Source organism: Ursus maritimus, unplaced genomic scaffold (genome assembly GCF_017311325.1).
Source record: "Ursus maritimus isolate PB19 unplaced genomic scaffold, ASM1731132v1 scaffold_29, whole genome shotgun sequence".
Lineage (NCBI taxonomy): Eukaryota > Metazoa > Chordata > Mammalia > Carnivora > Ursidae > Ursus > Ursus maritimus.
Genome location: NW_024425452.1, coordinates 24812300 through 24831610, shown reverse-complemented (window position 1 = coordinate 24831610; position 19311 = coordinate 24812300). Strand labels below are relative to the sequence as shown.

General features: G+C 32.9%; 1 protein-coding gene across 49 annotated transcripts in view; it reads right to left on the bottom strand.

The window, feature by feature from the left end:
• Positions 1-19311, bottom strand: part of RIMS1 (regulating synaptic membrane exocytosis 1) — a 466474-nt gene that overhangs the window by 135781 nt on the left and 311382 nt on the right. For 18 of the 49 annotated variants that reach the window (XM_040643625.1, XM_040643650.1, XM_040643618.1 and 15 more), the window contains exons 6-14: positions 18308-18354; positions 15864-15976; positions 13818-13948; positions 13066-13237; positions 12734-12887; positions 11621-11692; positions 6795-6948; positions 5893-6018; positions 4281-4343 (exon numbers count right to left, since the gene is read on the bottom strand). In XM_040643625.1, coding sequence (XP_040499559.1) covers positions 4281-4343; positions 5893-6018; positions 6795-6948; positions 11621-11692; positions 12734-12887; positions 13066-13237; positions 13818-13948; positions 15864-15976; positions 18308-18354 — 1032 coding nt within the window. Of the gene's footprint in view, positions 1-326; positions 441-763; positions 842-4280; positions 4344-5892; positions 6019-6794; positions 6952-11620; positions 11693-12733; positions 12888-13065; positions 13238-13817; positions 13949-15863; positions 15977-18307; positions 18355-19311 lie in introns of all 49 variants that reach the window. The other 31 variants (XM_040643623.1, XM_040643617.1, XM_040643648.1 and 28 more) reach the window with 7 other exon arrangements.

Sequence of the window (19311 nt, the reverse complement as noted above, 5' to 3'; positions counted from 1 at the left end):
CATAAGGGTGTGAGAGAGCTGACAGGATGGCAGTGCAAAATTTTGTTTAGAAAATGAAACTAAACAAAGATTATGCTTGAATTGGTTTGCATAATTTTTTAAAAGGGTCTCAGACTGAAAAAACATGAGACTAGATCACACCTACTTATGAAAAAACTGGATACAGAAAGCACTAAAACAAAATGCCTAAAACTTCATTACCGAGAACAGATGCCACACCAAAACAAAATGAAGGACATCAGAGGAGAAAAAACTTACAACTCAACTATTTTGGTTCACAACACTAGACGAGGGAAGTGGAAGGCATGGCTTCCAAATGGTCTTACCTAACCAGTATTTCATCAGTAAATCTCAATACTCTTGAGTGAAAGCATTCATGATGAAGGGGAAAGTCCTGTCTAGTCACTGACTTGGTTTTGGTATGTGCAGGCAGAATTGAGCTTCACACATTAAAATTATCCAAAAATAAAATAATATAAAATTAATGATTATAATTAAAATCAACAAGTAAAAAACAACAAATAAATGACAAGACAACAAGAATTCTGATACTTGAATAATTAGATGTCATTTAGAGAAATATTCTAGAATTAGTAAGTTTTATAATTAAAGTTATTTTTAGATATTTAATTTAATGTTTCTCTGTGCACAATTACCTTCAAGAAGAAAAGTGAGTGCTTTATTAGAATTTTAATTTGTTATTTTTAGGAAGCCAGGGATTCAGGATTAGTTTATAACTGGGACTCACTGTTATGATTCTTACCTGTAAATATTCCAGTGAGAACCGTTCTCTAATAAAGGCATCTTAGGTGGTAATGTTTTATAGTGCCTAACAAAATATTTGGAACATGGCAACACAAACATGCAGGAAACAGAAAAATACATATGAAGCAAATTTTACTAGGGTATAGAAAAATTGGGAGGCCTATAAAACTACAAGCAAAGACAGCTCTTTTGTTTTTTCTCAGAATAACCATAGTAATTATTCGAAGGTAGAATAAGATTTATTAAAATATGGAAACATAGACATCTGTCTTCATAATTAAGATAAAAACTCAAAATTATAATTTAATTGCCTTAATTTGAAAAATATCCGCTAACAAAACTCTATGAGTTAATCAATATTTAAATGTACTCATTAATATCTGATTTAATATTGTACCTGCTTCTGTGGAAGTAAACAACTCATAGCTAAATGTACTAACCAAGTAATTTATGTAATTTGGGAATTAAAATTTGACTGAGAGAATTAACATTCTAATAATAAGCAAGAGCTGACCAGCATGTCAGGGAGAAAGCTGGTCATAGGACTGGGCTGCAGTAAGGAAAGGCCAGACCCAATGATAAGTGACTGCAGTGGAGGAAATCCTTCCCATTTACTGGCTTCTGAATCCAAATCCAACCACAGGTGAAATTTATCACTGGAAATCAAATGAGATGGGCAATTGATGCAAACTAGAATATGAATTTTGATTTGGCAGAAAAAAGCCCAACTTAATCTGAATTACTTTAAAATTTCTGAGGGATTCTGGATGGTCTGTACTACACGAAGGGCAAATTAGATCCAGTTAATCAATTACTTTTTTGACAATTTAATAATGTTTCTATAAATTTAATTGCTGATTATGAAAGTCCCTAGTCTATTTCAGCTCACATTAAAATACAATAAATAGGGAAGGGAATATACATTTGCTGAGGACGCACTACACATTCAAACACTCCACTGGTTTACTCGTATTTATACTAATGGTCAAATCAAAGGAAATCTCTTAAAGCTTCAGTTTAAAAATATATTAGAGTACCATATTTGAAAACCAACTGAAGACAAATTTTACTGAAACTAAGGATTCTGCCTGCTTCACAAATAGTCTTCTTTTCAACTCCCGACCTTAGGCAAATATCTTCAGCAACAAGTTGCTATATAACTTTTTAAAGTAATCGGTTCAAAAATGGTTTATTCAGGAACACTCAAACAAGGGTTAGCAAAGAGTGTGAAACAGAACGGAAGATAGCATAACATTTATACGTAGCATGTAGGCCTAAATTCCTGCTTTAGCTTTGCCACTTAACGGCAATGAACCTGGCTAATTCAGGTCAGGCCTTTTCCTACATTTATATGAGTGGAAATAACATCCACTTAATAGGGATGCTCAGAGAATTAAACGAAATAACAGATATAAAGTATCCAGGACATAGTAAGGCAGCTATATATAGCATTTTCTGTACAACATCACTTTCTCAGGTCGCGTTTTTATGAAAAAAGGGTTTAATGGTTAAGTAGATATTTATTATTATAAGTACTGTTATGACAATTATAAGTTATACATATAACTGAATATTATGTATTAATTACTAAGATAAATAGAATATGGATTAAACAACACGAGACAGATTTCTTTAGCGTATGACTCTAACATGCTGTGCATACTAAATCTTCAGGGAGGGACTATAATTTGCAAAGTTTCCAAAATCTGTTTGACTCACAAACTCTTTTATTGGCACAGCACCAACTCCTCAGAATCTAATTGTGGAAAAACTAGTTTAGTGGAAAATGTTAATAGACCTGATTTTGAATCCTTGCTCTGTTACTGATTATCAAATTAAACTTTCTCAGCATCTGTCCTCATCTGTAAAATGAGGGTAATAACATTCATATCATATAATTACTGCCAGAGAATTGAGATAGAGTACATTAATGACAACACTGTGCTTGGTGCTCAATGAATTTTATTTTCCTTGTTTGCTGGAAAGTAGCAAATCCTCAAATTTTATTCTTAAAATTCCTAAGTGGATATGATATGATATATTTTGAAGATAAAATTACACAAAATGATGAAATTACCAGTACATCATATTTTGCATATCCTGACATGTCACTTTTATATGTAGAAAATATGGGAAAGAAAAAAATATATTTAGCTGTTCTATTGAGGCCATTGATCTAAATTTATTTTATTTTTTTACAGTTGTAGTCAAATCAATAGGACTATGAAAAAAAAACTTTTTGAAATTGTAAACACATTGTTCCTACTGACAAACTATTTGTTAGGAAAAACAAGTAATAGTAAGCCTGTGTAACTGAGCATTATAAAGAATTTGAGATAATTTTTATAATATTTATAATTTTATATTTTTCCCCAGTTCACAATCAAAACTAGTGTATTTCCTCATTTTTTTTTCCTGTGGCACTACAGGAAGACATGGAAATAGTTATCAATAGGATAATTTTATATATATAAGAAACTGAAACAATTCTTATTAGCATGATCACGTTTGCATTACTGACCAGAGCTACACGTTCCATGCAAACAAAATAAATTCTGCATTTGTCCCTGCATCGCAAGCGTTCCAGTTATAGCTCTTTCCTTCTCTTTTCTCCTGTCTTTTTCTTGGCCAAAATATCTGAAAGAGTTTGTGTGTTGGTTTGTTTCCCTGACTTTCTACTTCCTTACCTTCTATGAACTCTAAATTGACAGTAAATGTTTACAGACTGCATTCTATGAGTAATCTGTAAGAGATTTATTAATTAATTTATTTCGGATATGAAATCCAAGATGTAATGAGATGTAAATAAAGTATCAGTTTCTAAGCTTCAAATCACAGGAGAACATTACACGCCCTCTTCATCTAAGAGGCATCATATTGTTGCGTGCTTTAACGAGAAAGTTCGTATTGCAACCCTTCTAAACTGGTGGGGGGCTGCCAGGAGGGAAGGTTTAAAAGTTAAAGGTCAAATATTCTCATTCTTTATCAAGGAGGAAGCTGATGCTCAGCAAGTAAAAAATGACTGTTATAAGTTTTTATTAAAAGCAAAGAGAATATAAACAGTAGCAGATTCCAAAAGGAGATAAAAAAAAAAAAGGCTAAAACAAACATAATCATCAAAACAATAACACTGCCATGCACAGATCAGACCTCTTGTGACTAGACAGGTGTGTGTGCGTGCTGCCAGGGGCTGGGGTGGGGGCCGCTCACCGTGAGCATTTCGAATTGTAATTGCAGAAATCGGTTCCTGGGTTTTAGGAACATTGTAAACAGTTCACAGAGGCTCATCAGTCTCTGGATTTTGAATATACAAATAGAAAAACAGTTTGCCTGGATTAGAATTAAAATATATTTGGAACCTTTCCACAACCTCCAATAAAACAAAACAAATTTTGAATACTCGGGAAATTAATTTTACATATTTGTAATAATACCTTTAAGGGAGAGAAGAAAGAATAGTAGGATGGAAAGAGAGTCATCACACACAGTTACCGTTACCAAATCCCTGTATTTACCTGGTTGTATGCAGGCATTCTGCACTTCGTCCTCGTTTTGCTCTGGGCAGCATAAGAAGCTCACTGCACAGACAGGATGGGTGGTGGATGAAACAGATAAATCATGAGGCATTAAATGACATGGGTTATGCCAATGGTATGCCGATGAAAACGTGAAAAGGGAAGAAACCAGATTGTCTGCACTAGCATATTTGCTCGAGAGGTTAAACAAAAATAAACATGACAGTATTTTAAAAAATTTAAACAATAAAGTACAAACATTATGGTCAAAGTCCTAGATGTTGTTGATTTTGCTATTGTATTTCCAAGTGACTTTATAGAATATTAAAACAAAACTAAAGTAAACCTTCCCTAAATAAGACACAGAAATCTATTTCCAATTCCAGATACTTGGATATTTTAAAAACTTCTGAAAGGCCTATATATCTGGCCTTTCTGATACTCACTGGAACCCTAAGCATGAGTCCTCTTGGCCTTTACAGACACTAAAAATGCAATACCCCGTATGTTTCTTCTTAACCAATCGTGAATATACTCGATTAGAATTGTTTTATTTTAAAACTGGTACTTTTTCTACACTCAAATTCATTTCACTTTATTAAATGTCCTGGTCAAGAAGTCCTTTCTTTTCCAGCCTCACCTAAATTCAAAGTGGCCCCAATGAATGTTGACAAAGTGGCTCTCACTCAACTCAGGCTGAGCAGTGTAGAATCCTATTCCTCAGAGCAGTTCTTATCTCAGTACCCAGTATGACTCCACTCTCGAAGGGCATGGCACCACTTCCCACAGTATGATGACAGTAAAGGATTAAGAAGCTCTGCTGAGTTCTGTGTCCTTGACTACACGGCAAAAAGTCAATCATTAAGCACCACTAACATTTCCCTCCTCCTTCCTGAAAGTGTCTCCACTTTAAAAGTCCAGAAGAGAATATTCAACAAGGTGGGTATTCTAAAACCTTAAATCAGATCCTGAGCTTGTGGTCTGGCATATTATACAGGTATGCGGTTAGTCTGAGAAGAAAGTCTAAGGGCATGTAGAACAACAGAGCTGTAATGTAGATTTTTAGTAACTGTGTCCAGGAAGTACTTGTTCATACGAAAAACTCCATCTCAATATTTTATACTTTATAGACATTTTATGGAAATACATTTTATGAAAATTAGGTATATAACAGTATTATTATTGAAGCTCTCACAGAAACTCTGCAACATTGTCTTTCAGATGACCTGTATCCAAAATTGTTTAATAACATAATTTTATAATTATATAACAACATCCCAAAGACTGGAACCCACAAAATATAAAATATCAGAAAATTGCTTATGTAGGCTTCCTTTTATAATTTAGAAACAATAAGCTATACATTTTAAACTGGCTAAAAATAAATTTCGATTTGTAAAAAAATGCACACGTTACGACAATATGATGTTAGCCAAATATTTCCTAGAGTTGCATTTCTATTAGAATATCCTAACAGCTGTTCCTTGAGAGTTCAGTTTTGAGTGATTAAATGCTTTTACTTTCTGACGTACTATGCCAAGATATCTATCATATACTAAAACAGAGCAAATAAAAAGTTATAATGTGGAGAGATCATAATTTGAACAAATACCTGTCTTGTTCTGATAAATACTGACTATCCACATCTCTGGGTCTGTGATCAACTGGACTTCGGGAGGCATCATGGTGTCTAGTTGGAGAACGTGACCTTCTTGTTGGATGAATTTCATCTAAACTCCTAAAATGATTACAAAAATACACATGCATCAAAGTGTATAATCTTCCCAAATCGGGCAGACAGACTAATGGGGAAGATTTATCAGTAACTGGCAAAAAACTGGCATGGCTTGAAAAGTGTTAGCATCATAACCAAATACATATTTTATCAATGAGTCAAAGGCATTTATTCTATGTGAGTGCTTTGCCTGTGCTGCATTTCTCCAACCTTCTTTTGCACCTCTGTAAAAAAGGACAAGTTTCTTCTGCATACTTAATTTAAATTTCAGAAATATATTTCAGGATAAGATAAAATACAGCACAACATTACTTATGTTTTATATACTTTTCTAAACACTTCAAGTGCTTCAAAGGGACAATTCTAAGTTCTAAATTTCTTTTTTTAATACTTTTTTCTAAATTCTAAATTTCTTAAAAATACATTCTGCCTCTTAACCTTTTCCGCTTTGCCATTTCTCTCCACAAGTTATTCATTATCATACAATTTTTCCTAGCAGGAGAGAAAACTAGCCAACAGAATACAAGACAGTTATTAAAAAAATGTGCTTGGGACATAAACCTCTTTCACTCCGTGGAAAAAATTTCTTGAGATTCAAGAACAGAAGTCAATATAGGTGGGGTACTGAATAAAAGGGCATTTTGCTCACAAACGATTCTGAAAAAAAGAACTTGACTGACTAAACCATTATTTCATGTCAGTAACAGTCTTGTGGCAGCTTACATTGTATTAAAATTAAAAAGTACTGTCGGAGACTTTAAGCTCATCTCAAAGCCTACCTCTGTAATGGCACATTTGGTAAACGTGAACGCGGCCTTCCCGGATCATCGCCGCGGTGAGGAGATACTGAACGTGAGCGGTGATGAGTTGTTCTTTGCTGTTCTGGCACAGTTAATGTTGTAGATTTACTTTCTCTAGCACTAGACCTATAACCTACTGGCAAGAGTACACACAGAAAATCAGTCAGTATTCTTCTGTAATGGAAACATTAATGTGGAAATATCAAATTATATCTAAAGCAGCCACTGATCTACTACAATAAATGCCATGCAATCAGTATTATTAGCTTTTCTCTTCAAAACTATTAAGTATACGTACACAGAGTGTAACATATACATGCATAAAAACAGGTTACAGGTTTGTTCAAAGGTGCCCATGGAGATATGCATATGAATAGGACAGTTGATGCCTCAGATGTTATGATGAGCTGGGATACTATTTTGATTTAAAAAACAAATGAGTTAGTGATTTTTCATTGACAGTAAACTATAGTTAATAGATAAGTCAATGCTTAGAAATTTGGGGTATCTTTAAATGCTATTTGAATTTTTCTTCCAAAGGATAAACTATTTTAGTTGGATTTCAGATGGCTTTGCAAAACAGAAAATGAAAATGTTATCATATCCATTTTAGTTAATAAAGAAGAGTACCAGATCTTCACTATAACAAATATTCGTTGAATTTTGCAAACTACATAAAATACTGTAATGTTCAAATGAAAATAGTGTATGGATGGGGATGACTATGGCAATAATGCAGAGAAAATTAACCGTCCTATAGAAACAGTCATCAAATCTACCTCAGACGTCTGAAACTATTCCACAAATGTGTTGATAACATAATTTAGTTAATACAATTAACATAGCTGCAATCAAAAATAAATTCTAAATTCATTCTCCCTTGAAACAAAAAGGTTTATATCATCTCCGACTTAGTTAAGATAAAACAGTAATCCAATCTCAAATCCAAGTAACAGTTTAATTATTTTTTTTCACAAGGGTTATTGTTTGCCATTATTGAAAGGAAAATAAAATATTCTGTGGCCAAAGGAAAAATAATTATAACTACATAAAAATACATGAAATATGAAAATACTAAATTTAACTGGGCAGCTTGAACTGTTCTTCATTTATTTACTTGATAACTCCTGTATTATTTTAAAATATCCCATGAAACATCATTATTAAAGGCAGACTAAAATTCTCCAATAATTTATTTGTTGTGATTGTATGATCTTTTAACTAAGCTTAAAGAATAAGGAAGGTGTTTAAACATTTCATTAAGTGCAGTCTGACAATATCGAGATCAGAGATGCCCAACCATTTTGTCATTCTAAAAACATCAGTATGATGACCAAATAATGTTATATAATGACCAAATAATGACCACAAATGTTATAATTTATAATTTCATATACTTCATTTTATAACAAAAATAATAGCAATTAAGCTATTATTTTGAGTTCCACATAGGAAAGTTTCTTTGTCATTGTTCAGGTGTACAAACTGTAGTATTAAGTTTAGAAAGAAACCAAGTAAATTTACATGTAGTGAATTTATTTCACAGCTCCTTATAAAAAATGGTGGTTATTTTTAAAGATAATTAATCCAAGGTCTGAATTATTTAAACACTTCAAATTACCATTTGTTATCACTTGATAACTTTTTGTATCAATCATACAATAATTATGGAAGGTCAAGATTGAATTGAAAGCACCATTTCAAGACTTCAATGAATATTCAAGGTTTTACTTATAAACACTATTATGAAATAACTTAGAGAATGTAGACATCTTACTGTTAGATGAGTATAACTAATTTTTTTCATGGGTTCTTCGTATTTACATAGAAAGTAATATCTTTTTTTAATCCTATCGTAATTTGTATTCATGGTTCTTTGATGCTTTTCAAAATAATTTGGTTTTCTTTGTATTATGTATAATTTATTGTTGACAACACATATTCCACCTTCAGAAAAAGGTGGGAGGAAATTGCTGTTTTATGCTTATTTCAATATTATGGTTAACTCAAAGTTGGATTGTGTTTGTTTTTTCACTTGCTGAATTTGCACTAATGCTCAGAAAAGTTGGGGTTACCACATGTCTTGCCCCAGATAAGGGCATTCTGCATATGGTTATTTTTATTCTTCTTAAGCAGCTAAAATTATTTATTTTAAATAACAACAAAGCTATGATAAAATTAATCAAGGGTAGCTCTGAACATCTCAGCTACTTTCAGAACCTTGGATTCCCTCAGTGGAGAAAGGCAGTAATAAGTACATCAAACAAGAGCACAGAACTCTGTGGTCCTAGAAAAGCAAAAGAATTAGAAAGTTTAAGGTTCAGCTGTGATAGGACATCTAAATAAAGCTTTTGAACTTCTTCAGGAAACACAGAACCAGAAACTTCAGAGTACACTGAACATATGTAGAACTAGTATCGACATCTAGACAAATCCCTCTTCATATTGGAAATGTAACAAATTCCTAAGCAATCTCTAACAGCATATGAGAATTTATCTACCTGCTTGTTTATTAACTTATCCCTTCACTTTATTTTTGCTGCTTTCCTTTGCTTTACCAATGCCTCATCTTTCCTCTTTTTTTTAAAAAGTATTGTATATTACTGTGTAATGTGCTATATTATATTGTCCACAACTATAGGTCTTTAGAAGCTACCTATATATCTATTTTGTATCAATGAAGAGTATATCTGAAAATACAAATTAATTGCATTATCTCCCTTTTTAATTTATGAAGAGACCTCTGGAACATGAAATATTACTTATTGGTTATTGATTTGTTATATTCTATTAAGAGTCCTGCCTCATTACCTTTTAAATGATAAATAAAAATGAATATTATTTGAAATGACAATTTAGGCACTGCTTCTACATGATAAAAGAGATCATATATGTTTATAAAAATCATGATATGGTATATTTCAGTACAGAATATAAACATTTTTAAAAGTGTTTTTTAGTGGTATCCAAGCATTAATTCCAACTGTACTGGGTCCCATAACTCCCACTTTGGCTGCTATCTGTGTGATCTCGCAGGGAAATGAGAGGAAAGTCACCATTTTAGTAATTTTGTCTTTATTCAATTGGCCACTTATTCTTTCATCCAATTGCTGTTGCCTCATAATAAAAAAATATGAATTTTCAGGTGAATAAAATGTGAGAGCCATACACAGAAGTAAATTCTGTTTAGATGAGTTGGTAATGACCACATTATGGCTGATTAACAGCCAAGATTCTTGTTAGAAAGGCTTGATGACTTTCCCACCAGGAACCATCTGATCCCTATTTAAATATGTCAGCGGATTTAATGTACACTTTTTCACTTTCAGTTTTATAAAATAAGAATATTCTGTTGAATGTTGTATTAAAGTTTCTGTGGAGAATGTGTCTAATTATTACGATACTTTTAAAAACAAAACAGAAAATATGAAATTTTATCCACTAATATTTAAAACTCTTGCAATCTGATATCAGAGATTATTATCTAAGAATATAGATGTGAACAGCACCAGGTTTATTGTTTTTAAGAATATTTGCTAATGTCATCCAGTGATTAAATACTGTATTTTCTCTGAATTATAGGAAGCAAATGAAACCTAATTTTATTTTATTTTTTTTTTAAAAGATTTTATTTATTTATTCGACAGAGATAGAGACAGCCAGCGAGAGAGGGAACACAAGCAGGGGGAGTGCGAGAGGAAGAAGCAGGCTCACAGCGGAGGAGCCTGATGTGGGGCTTGATCCCAGAACACCAGGATCACGCCCTGAGCCGAAGGCAGACGCCTAACCGCTGTGCCACTCAGGCACCCCGAAACCTAATTTTAGAGAACTCTCCATAAGTTCTCCTAGTTCTAAGAAAGTTGTATGTATCTCTTCAAATTGTGAATTTAGTCACTAGTGTGGAATCTGTCTACTGACTCCCAAAATCATTGCCCTCAAATTAAGTGCATCTCCATCTGAGAAATTACATAAATTAAGGAGTCATATGTCATTCCTGTCCTAAAGAAATGCCTTTAATTACCATATTTATACGTCCAAGATTTTCTCTTTACTTCTTATTTGATATTTCCTTACTTTTTATTAGTAAGTCAAGGAAATAGCACAGGATTAGTGCCAAGAAAATAAGGCTGTACTATGTGGTTTTACTTTCTGACAAGAGTCTGATGGGAAACATAGATTTGAATAACACAATGCCACAAAAATTTTACTAACTTGTACAGTGACAGAAAGATGTTGACTTAAAATGAATATTGAATCTTTCTAAAGCATTTCCTTATTTTAATAGGTACATACACATTCTAGGTATAATAAGTGGTAAACACATCACAAAAGCATTAAAAGTTAAGCCATGCCACATGCAATTTTAAACCCTGCCATGCACCTTTCTCAGTATATTCCATGGAAGGCTACATTATTTTCAGAAACAGAGGAAGGAAAAATCATAGGCGTACAATATAGAATGGCATTTTTATTTGAGAAAATTAACCATATCCTTTCAAAATGAAATTCGTATTTTTTACTTATGCTTAGAGCATTGTGAAAGAATGATTTCAACCTAGCTAGCCATCTTAGCTTCTAAGAAAGAACCCGACTAAATTAAATAAGTGGGATAGTTAATGAATAGTTACTAGTCCATTTTAAGCTTTCTTAATAATTTGGAATACAAGTCACCATGGAATAATAGAATACTGATTTCTCTTGTGCTTCAAATCTCCAGCTCAGTATCCCAAAGAAGTCTGAAAATTGACGGTGAACACAAGCATAAGAAGCACAGTGAAGCAGAGCCATGCTCTTCACCCACGCACCTGGAGGAACTACTCCAATACCATCATCAACCTCATAATCTGAGATGTCACTATCACTGATTCGCTGAGATCCTGCACAGTAAGGCAAACACATACCTCTGTGTCTTGTTGGTTTATGAAATGTAAAGGACACGGTCACATTATTTTCTTAAAGGCTAATGACATTACTACTAAATACTTTTGAACAAGAATAACACAAAGTAAATGCTGAGCTGATGTTTTTTTAAAACAATGTTTGTTCTCCAAAGATAACATTTTCTCAGTATTTCCTCCTTTTAATCACTTAGATTTTCTAATTTTCTTTAACTAATGTATTATTCTAAAAGCCTACAGAGAAGCGTATACACTGTTTTCTGTCCAATTAGGTGTCCTCCGCCACCGTTCAGGAAGGCTGGGAGGATGGGGCTGGTTGGGAAGGTTGAAAGACTTTCTTGGCTGGAACTCTATTGAGCTCATATCATTAAAAAGGACATCATGGCCTTTTATAAAATATTTATGTTTATCCTTCAAAATTAGCCATTATACTGCATTAAACATTAACTTTGAGAAAATGATTGCTCAGAGAGGCACTGACATGAAATATTCAATTATAAGAGGAACACAGTTTGGTTCTGGATTACCAAAATGAAGCTTCTAAGTTTCAGTTAATTATTTAGTCATAACTCAAAATTTAACGGACACATGCAGAAAAGAATACTCTTTTTCCCAATCACCAGATGATTAACAACAAACATACTTTACAATGTGTTTTTAAAAATGTTTCTTATGAGTAATAATACTAAAAATACCCAGAAACTATAAAGTTATCAAGAACCTTACATAAGTAACAATAAAATACTCTATCAGTCAACCAATCAACAACTCAATCAGTACTGGACCAAGAATGATAATTCAGTTTTAAACTTCCAGCTCTGGAATCACTCTACTGTACTATACGTACTACTTTCATTAGGAAAATGCAGAAAGTAGTTTTGCCAGGTCTCTTTATATAGATAAATAATTTTCCAGTATTTTGATCTCACTAAACATTTGAAAAATATCTTGAATGCCAATCTCTAATTTGATCATTACAACATAAGTAATTCTGGTTAACTAAAAATAACTTTAACCTACTTTGTAGTTTTTTGCTAGAGCTCTCTCCATGAATGTGTCGCCTTGGCATGAAAGGTGATGGCTGAGGCAGAGGTAGTGAGGATTCATCATGTGTCTGAAGTTTATACCAATGTGGCTCATCATCTAAAAGTGCTGTCTCCAATTCTATGAGGATCTGAAAGGGCAGTTCTTAAATTAAATCAGGTGTCTTGACCAAAACATAATATATAATATTAATATAATATATAGTACAATATAATATATAGTATATAATATAGTACAAATTTAATATATAGTACATGTCACAGAAACTTCAGTAAGCATTTGGCTTGAATCTTTACAATGTACGTCACCTCTCCAAGAAATTCACTCTCTTCTTCTTGTACTCTTGGTTGATCCCACACGGTTATTTCTAACATCCGTTCTCTAAAATCTCTACGATGTACATGTGAATAGACAAATGTTTGATTCCATTTTGGTTCTAGGACTTTCTTTACTGTTTTGGTCCTCCTTTTGCTTTTATCACTGAAAAATAATTATGTTTTGTAAATGAAAAAGCAAAATGCAGTATCTGCTGCCATCTACTGTAGTGACATGTAATACCGCTACTGGGATTTTTTTTTAATGATTTTTAATTCATAACTGTTGGACTTACAAGTCTGAAAAGACTGTAGGGTTTAACACTATTCTAATTTAAACTATAAAGTTAGCAGTAGTTATGATTATGGGCATACATACACAAAGGTACATTCTAAATGACATATAGCTATCCAAGACTAACAGATGTCCAAGCAAGGTAATGAAAAAATTTTAAATTGGTACATTATTTTCTAAAAAATATAAAGCTTGAGGGATTTTTTTTTTCAGGGAGAACATAGTTTATTCCCTCATAGAGAATGATTTATTATACTTTGAAACTATATCACAGGTGTAAGCATATGTTCAAACTCATCAAAATGTACACCTTACTTATGCACAATTTTTGGTATATCAATTTTACCTTGATAAGGTTTTAAAAATAAATAAAACTATATCCCAGGAGATGATATTGTATCGTTTCTATTGGTAAGCATTTTTGCAAATATTTTCTAAAATTATTCACTACCTTCTATCTGGAAGAAAATACATTTTCACATAGGGATTCCTGGGGCGCCCATCTACTCTAGTCGGTAAATCTGTTGCTTGAAGAACATTTACAATCAGCTGGTGTCCCACTTTATCATACCACAACTTCACCTAAGATCAATGAAGAAAGGAATTATTTGTAAAAATCATGAGGTATTATAATTCTACAAAAAAAATTAAACCTATTTTTGAAGAACTTAAATTACAGTATAATTATAAATATTATTTCTGAAAAGAATTCCAACTTGAAAGCATAACCATTTATAACTTGACTTTTCTCTTTATGTATTTTACACATGACTTACAATGGGCAAGGCTATAGTGTTATACTCTCTCATATCAGGTTACGAAAATAAAACTGATAAAAATTTTATAAAAAAGTAAGGGAAGCAGGGAATATTAAAATAATTATCCTCATTTTTAAGTGCTAAGTGCCAGTGTTTGGTGATTGCAAATGACTTAATGACTTCAGTGTGGCTAAACCTATTTTGTAGTGCCATATGTGTTGAAATGAGGTTTAATGAATAAGCAATTTACACAAGGGATTGGTACAGATCAGGAAACATATTTACTGTGGGCCTCCTTTACACCAGGTCCTGCTGTTTCTGTTTTTTTTTTTTTTTCTCATTTAATTTTTATAATTAAACTATTACTGATTTATTTTCATGAGAGAAGGGTAAAAGAACAAGGAAGGTAGGAAAGGTGCATTACATACCTTCAAATAAGTGAAGGCCAAATAACACTATTTCTACTAAGATTCCATAACAGTTTGAATAAAGAAAAATGGGGAAATGGCACACTGAAATACCATTAAACTCCTAAAAACCAGAACTTTAGCAGTCAATATAGTATTTGTGCTGGCAGTGAACAATGTTAACATTACTATTTTTTTAATTTAGAAGTTAGTTTCATGATTCAGTAAGAACTATAAGCGAAAGTTGTCTAATGGGAATATATTGAACATATTTAAAAGTCATTATAAAAAATAAACTAATTTAACATATGATTGGTCTTTCATAGTACAGGGCAGATTAAAGATTCAAACCTGAATCCATATGAATCCATATCTCTGTTGTCAATTAATAACAGAGATGTGTTTTTCATAAAACCAAAACAGATTCTTATCCTTCCTAAAATATTGGTGGAATATATGAGAGGTTCTCACACACACACACACACACACACACACACACAGGGCATGGCAGATAAAATAAACAGAAAGGACTATACAAAGATATTCAATTTACTAAAAATAGAAGTTAAAACCAGAGATGGTTTAAAAATAGCAGCAAGCTTACAGTTATCTTCTTTGTTTAATTAAATGCCAAGAGAAGAGCAGCAAAAACAGACTATAGAAATCCATATACATTACGAAAGGAGAAAAAGTAAACTATTTATAGAATAGTTGGAAGCAAGTTTTCTTTTAGTTATGAATATAAATGTCCTGTCTTCTACCATAATCTACATAGATGTGGCATTCATAATGGTTTGCCATAGTTTCTTTACTCTCTTTCTCCACATCATATATAAAGCAACAGTAAGAAAAACTAGCTTTTTCAGAGTGATATCAGAAATGAAGTGTTTCCTCAAATGATTCAAGACATTAAAAAGAGTATTTACAATTTTGGGGGGGGGCTCTAGGCTCATAAGGTTGTTAATTGAGTTGAACATGACCTTCTGAGTTGATTATGTCTAACCAACTACTTACCTTAGAAACTTTTATATAGCACACAAAACATACCTACCTATGTTGTCATTTATCATTGAATGTTTACAAAAACTGGGTACATTGTAGGCACTCAACAAATATTTCCAGATAAACATACGAATTAAGTCTAATCTAATAATTTATAAATGAAGGCAAAATTGTGAAATAGAGAATTGTGTTAAATATATGATATATATTTGAAGGACAGACTTCAAATTTTGGGGGGCATTTGACGGGCAAATGTCCTTTATTTTTAAGGACAGACTGAGAACAGTGAGCAAAGACTAATGGTCTCCAACACATGTGAAAATTACATACAGAAAGTTGTCCTGGCAAGACTTGTGGGGCATCTTTCAGAGCTCCAGGACTTGTTGGAGAAATAACAGAAATGGAAGGCCTTTCCATCTTCTGAGATTCAAAGGAACTTGAACCTAAAATGAGAAAAGAAATTAAGTAATTTTTAGTAACAGTTTTATATGTGTAAGAATAAATATTTTTCATGAAATGTTAAATGCACCTGTTATTTGTATAAAAGCATAATTCAATACCATCAATAAGAGTAGAACCTACTTTGAATTGGATAGTCACAGAAAATGATCACATTATCTTCTTTGGTTAATTGCCTACATTTTAAAGGAATTAAAATGATATAATTAAATATTGTATTTATTTGCTCCAATTTATATTGGTTTTCTATATTTCTGTGGGTATTTGCAGAGTTTAGGTTCTGGCATAACCTCACATATAGGTAAAGGCTTCATGCTTTAGTAATAAGAAAGATGGTGCCTGTTATTTTAATTATCCTGGCTAAAGAATCATCTATTATGAACTGTCCTTGCTAAAATTAAAATGAAGGCACATATACTTTATGAGCCACATCTAAGCCTAGAATTCTTCTTTTTAAAATAAGACTTACCATCTATCTCAGGTTTTTTTTTTTTTTTTAAGATTTATTTATTTATTTTGAGAGAGAGTATGTGCAGGAGCTGGGGGAGGGGCAGAGTAAGAGGAAGAAAATCTCCAGCCGACTCCCCACTGAGTGGGAAGCCCAACATGGAGCTCAATCTCCTGACCCTGACATCTTGACCAGAGCTGAAACCAAGAGTCGGGCAATTAACGTACTGAGCTACCCAGGCACCCCCTGCCCCCACCTATCTCAGTTTTGATCTTAAAAATGAATCTCTTGAATGTTGAGAATGTTGTCTGCAGTGACTCACCAGAGACCCACTTCACCTTCACTTGGAGAAGGCTGGCTTTCCACTTAGCCACTCAGTGTGGCTTCTCTCCCCTCTTTTTAAAATGAGAGTTCTCTCTTCTCAGATCACTATTAAAGTATACCCTGACACAATGCATGGTAAAGAATGTCTATGGAATGCTATTACCCCAGCAAGTATAACCTTGAACCCACAGCCATTCAAAATTTGGCATTATTGATAAAACACATATGGAGTATTGCCTGAGGGTATGTCATCCACACATTTTTTTCTATAAACACAAATTAAGTCTAAGTTAAGCCACACAGCATCACTCTGTGCCCTCCAAAGACTACAAGAAAGAGTTCTATAATTTTGTTACTATGCTTCTTTTTCAAGTATCCTTAAAATAATTTTTTTCTTGGGTCTTAGTATAAGAACACTACTGTTTCTAATAATCAGTTTGTTTTTAATATTATAACAGTTAATTTTAAAATAGTATTGGCTATAAATTATGCAACTGGTCCCATTTCCTTCTATGTATTAGTTATCAAAAAGCTCAAAACCAAATATGGGCTCATCTCCAGCAGGTGTGCATGCTGGTCTGCATTTGATATACTAACCTAATCTTCAGTTCCTTGTCTATTCCATTCGCATATTTTCTACCTCCTTATAACCATGATCACTTGTTTTCCTCTTAAATCACCTTGTATTTTGTATTTCCATAAAATGGGTTACACAGGAACACTTGATCATCAAGCCCAAGGTATCGTTAGTTAATGCCAGCCCACTGCAGAGTAAATATCTACATCACTTCCACATTCTCACTGAAAACCTCATTACCTGTCTAGGCTTCATTCCACACATTGTCATCTTCTATCACCTGGAGTGTCTTTAATGGCTACGTAGATAATTCAACCCTACAGCCTCCTGTCTCCTGATCCTCTTATGCCCACTGAACTTCACCTCTACTCTATACACTCATTTCCATGATCATACCAGACACTTTAATTTTTTTATTACTTTTATTTTTTAAAATTCTGTTGTTATTATTATTTTAACTTAAATTTTAGGTAGTTAACATCAGTGCAATATTGGTTTCTGGAGTAGAATTCAGTGATCCATCACTTACATATAATACCCAGTGTTTATGTTATGTTGTTTTCAAAATATCTGTTAATGTGCTTGTTTCCTTCACTAGAAGTCTCGCTCATGAGACTGAGCTAATTACCAAACAGACTGAATAATCCAGTATCACAATACACTTTTATGCACAGCAAACATATATTAACTGAGCTCTGTGAGGGTCCTGCCTGTTATGATGCAGAGGGTACTGCCGGTTAAGATTTTTGTATAGCCATGAAAAAAAAAAGTAGAAAAAGAGAGATCTTGAAGTAGAACTTTGGGTTTCCAATGATTGTCATAATTGCCAACTTCTGACATCATTGGAGATAACCTTAGTATAGTAATACCAAGTCATTTACACCAAATAACTAAAGCAAACGGTAAATCTTTATTCTTCAATTTCATTCAATACATATTATAATAACAAATAAACCTTATACTCACTGGATTCCAGTGGAGGATGGGAGCTCTCAGGAATTCGTGGAATGTCACTAAAAGAAATAGGGTATGGTGAAAATCCCATTAGCTAAATTAGCCTGCCTGAGGCAATCACAACCACATTTTATTTCGGTGGCGTGAACAATCCTTTTGGGTCTTTACAGGTGTGGAAATGGACAGGAGTTACTATCCAGGCAATTACTAATGTGCATGAATGTCAAACACCACACACACGCGCGCCCACACACACACACGCAAACTGCAGTAAAAATAAGTTTTTATATATTTAACAGCAAAACACTTCAACATGACAACAATCAGACTAATATTGTGGCTAAAATTACCACAATATTTTTACTACCAAAACAGCAGGTTTTGGAAATAAAAGAATGTTAAAGGTAATATTTTATTTCAATTCTAGAAAATCAAAATGACACATATTTTACAAATCAGTAATATGCTTTACAAACACATCTGAAAGAGTTTACTGAATGAAAGGGATGAGAACATTTCTTGATAATAAAATAATATGGTGAATATCATGGGCAAAGTTAATAAAATGAAAAGGATGAATTGCTTTGGAAATTAAAAATGGTTCAAGCTTGCAACGAAAAAGCTAAAATATTTTATATATGTGAATATATAATTCATATACACATATATAACCCTATATAGAGATTTATATCTCTATACTGAAGTTAGCTAAATATATGGCCATTTACTGTATGATTAGAAAGTGACTCGTGAGAACACCCATTCCTGTCACACTCACAAATTACTCTGAATAAATGTTTACTATAACCTCAGCTTAATCCATTATCCACTGTGACCTTAAGAACCCTGGACCAGCTTGATTTGGGAAGTGTACTGCACAGAACTACTTTACCTCTGGTTTTTCAAAGAGAGTTTAGTATCAATTTAAGGAGATTAACAATATGCAAGTATTAACATGACATATTAAAGCAGACTGGAGTTAGCTAGGACCAAAAGAATTAGTAGAATAATGTTAG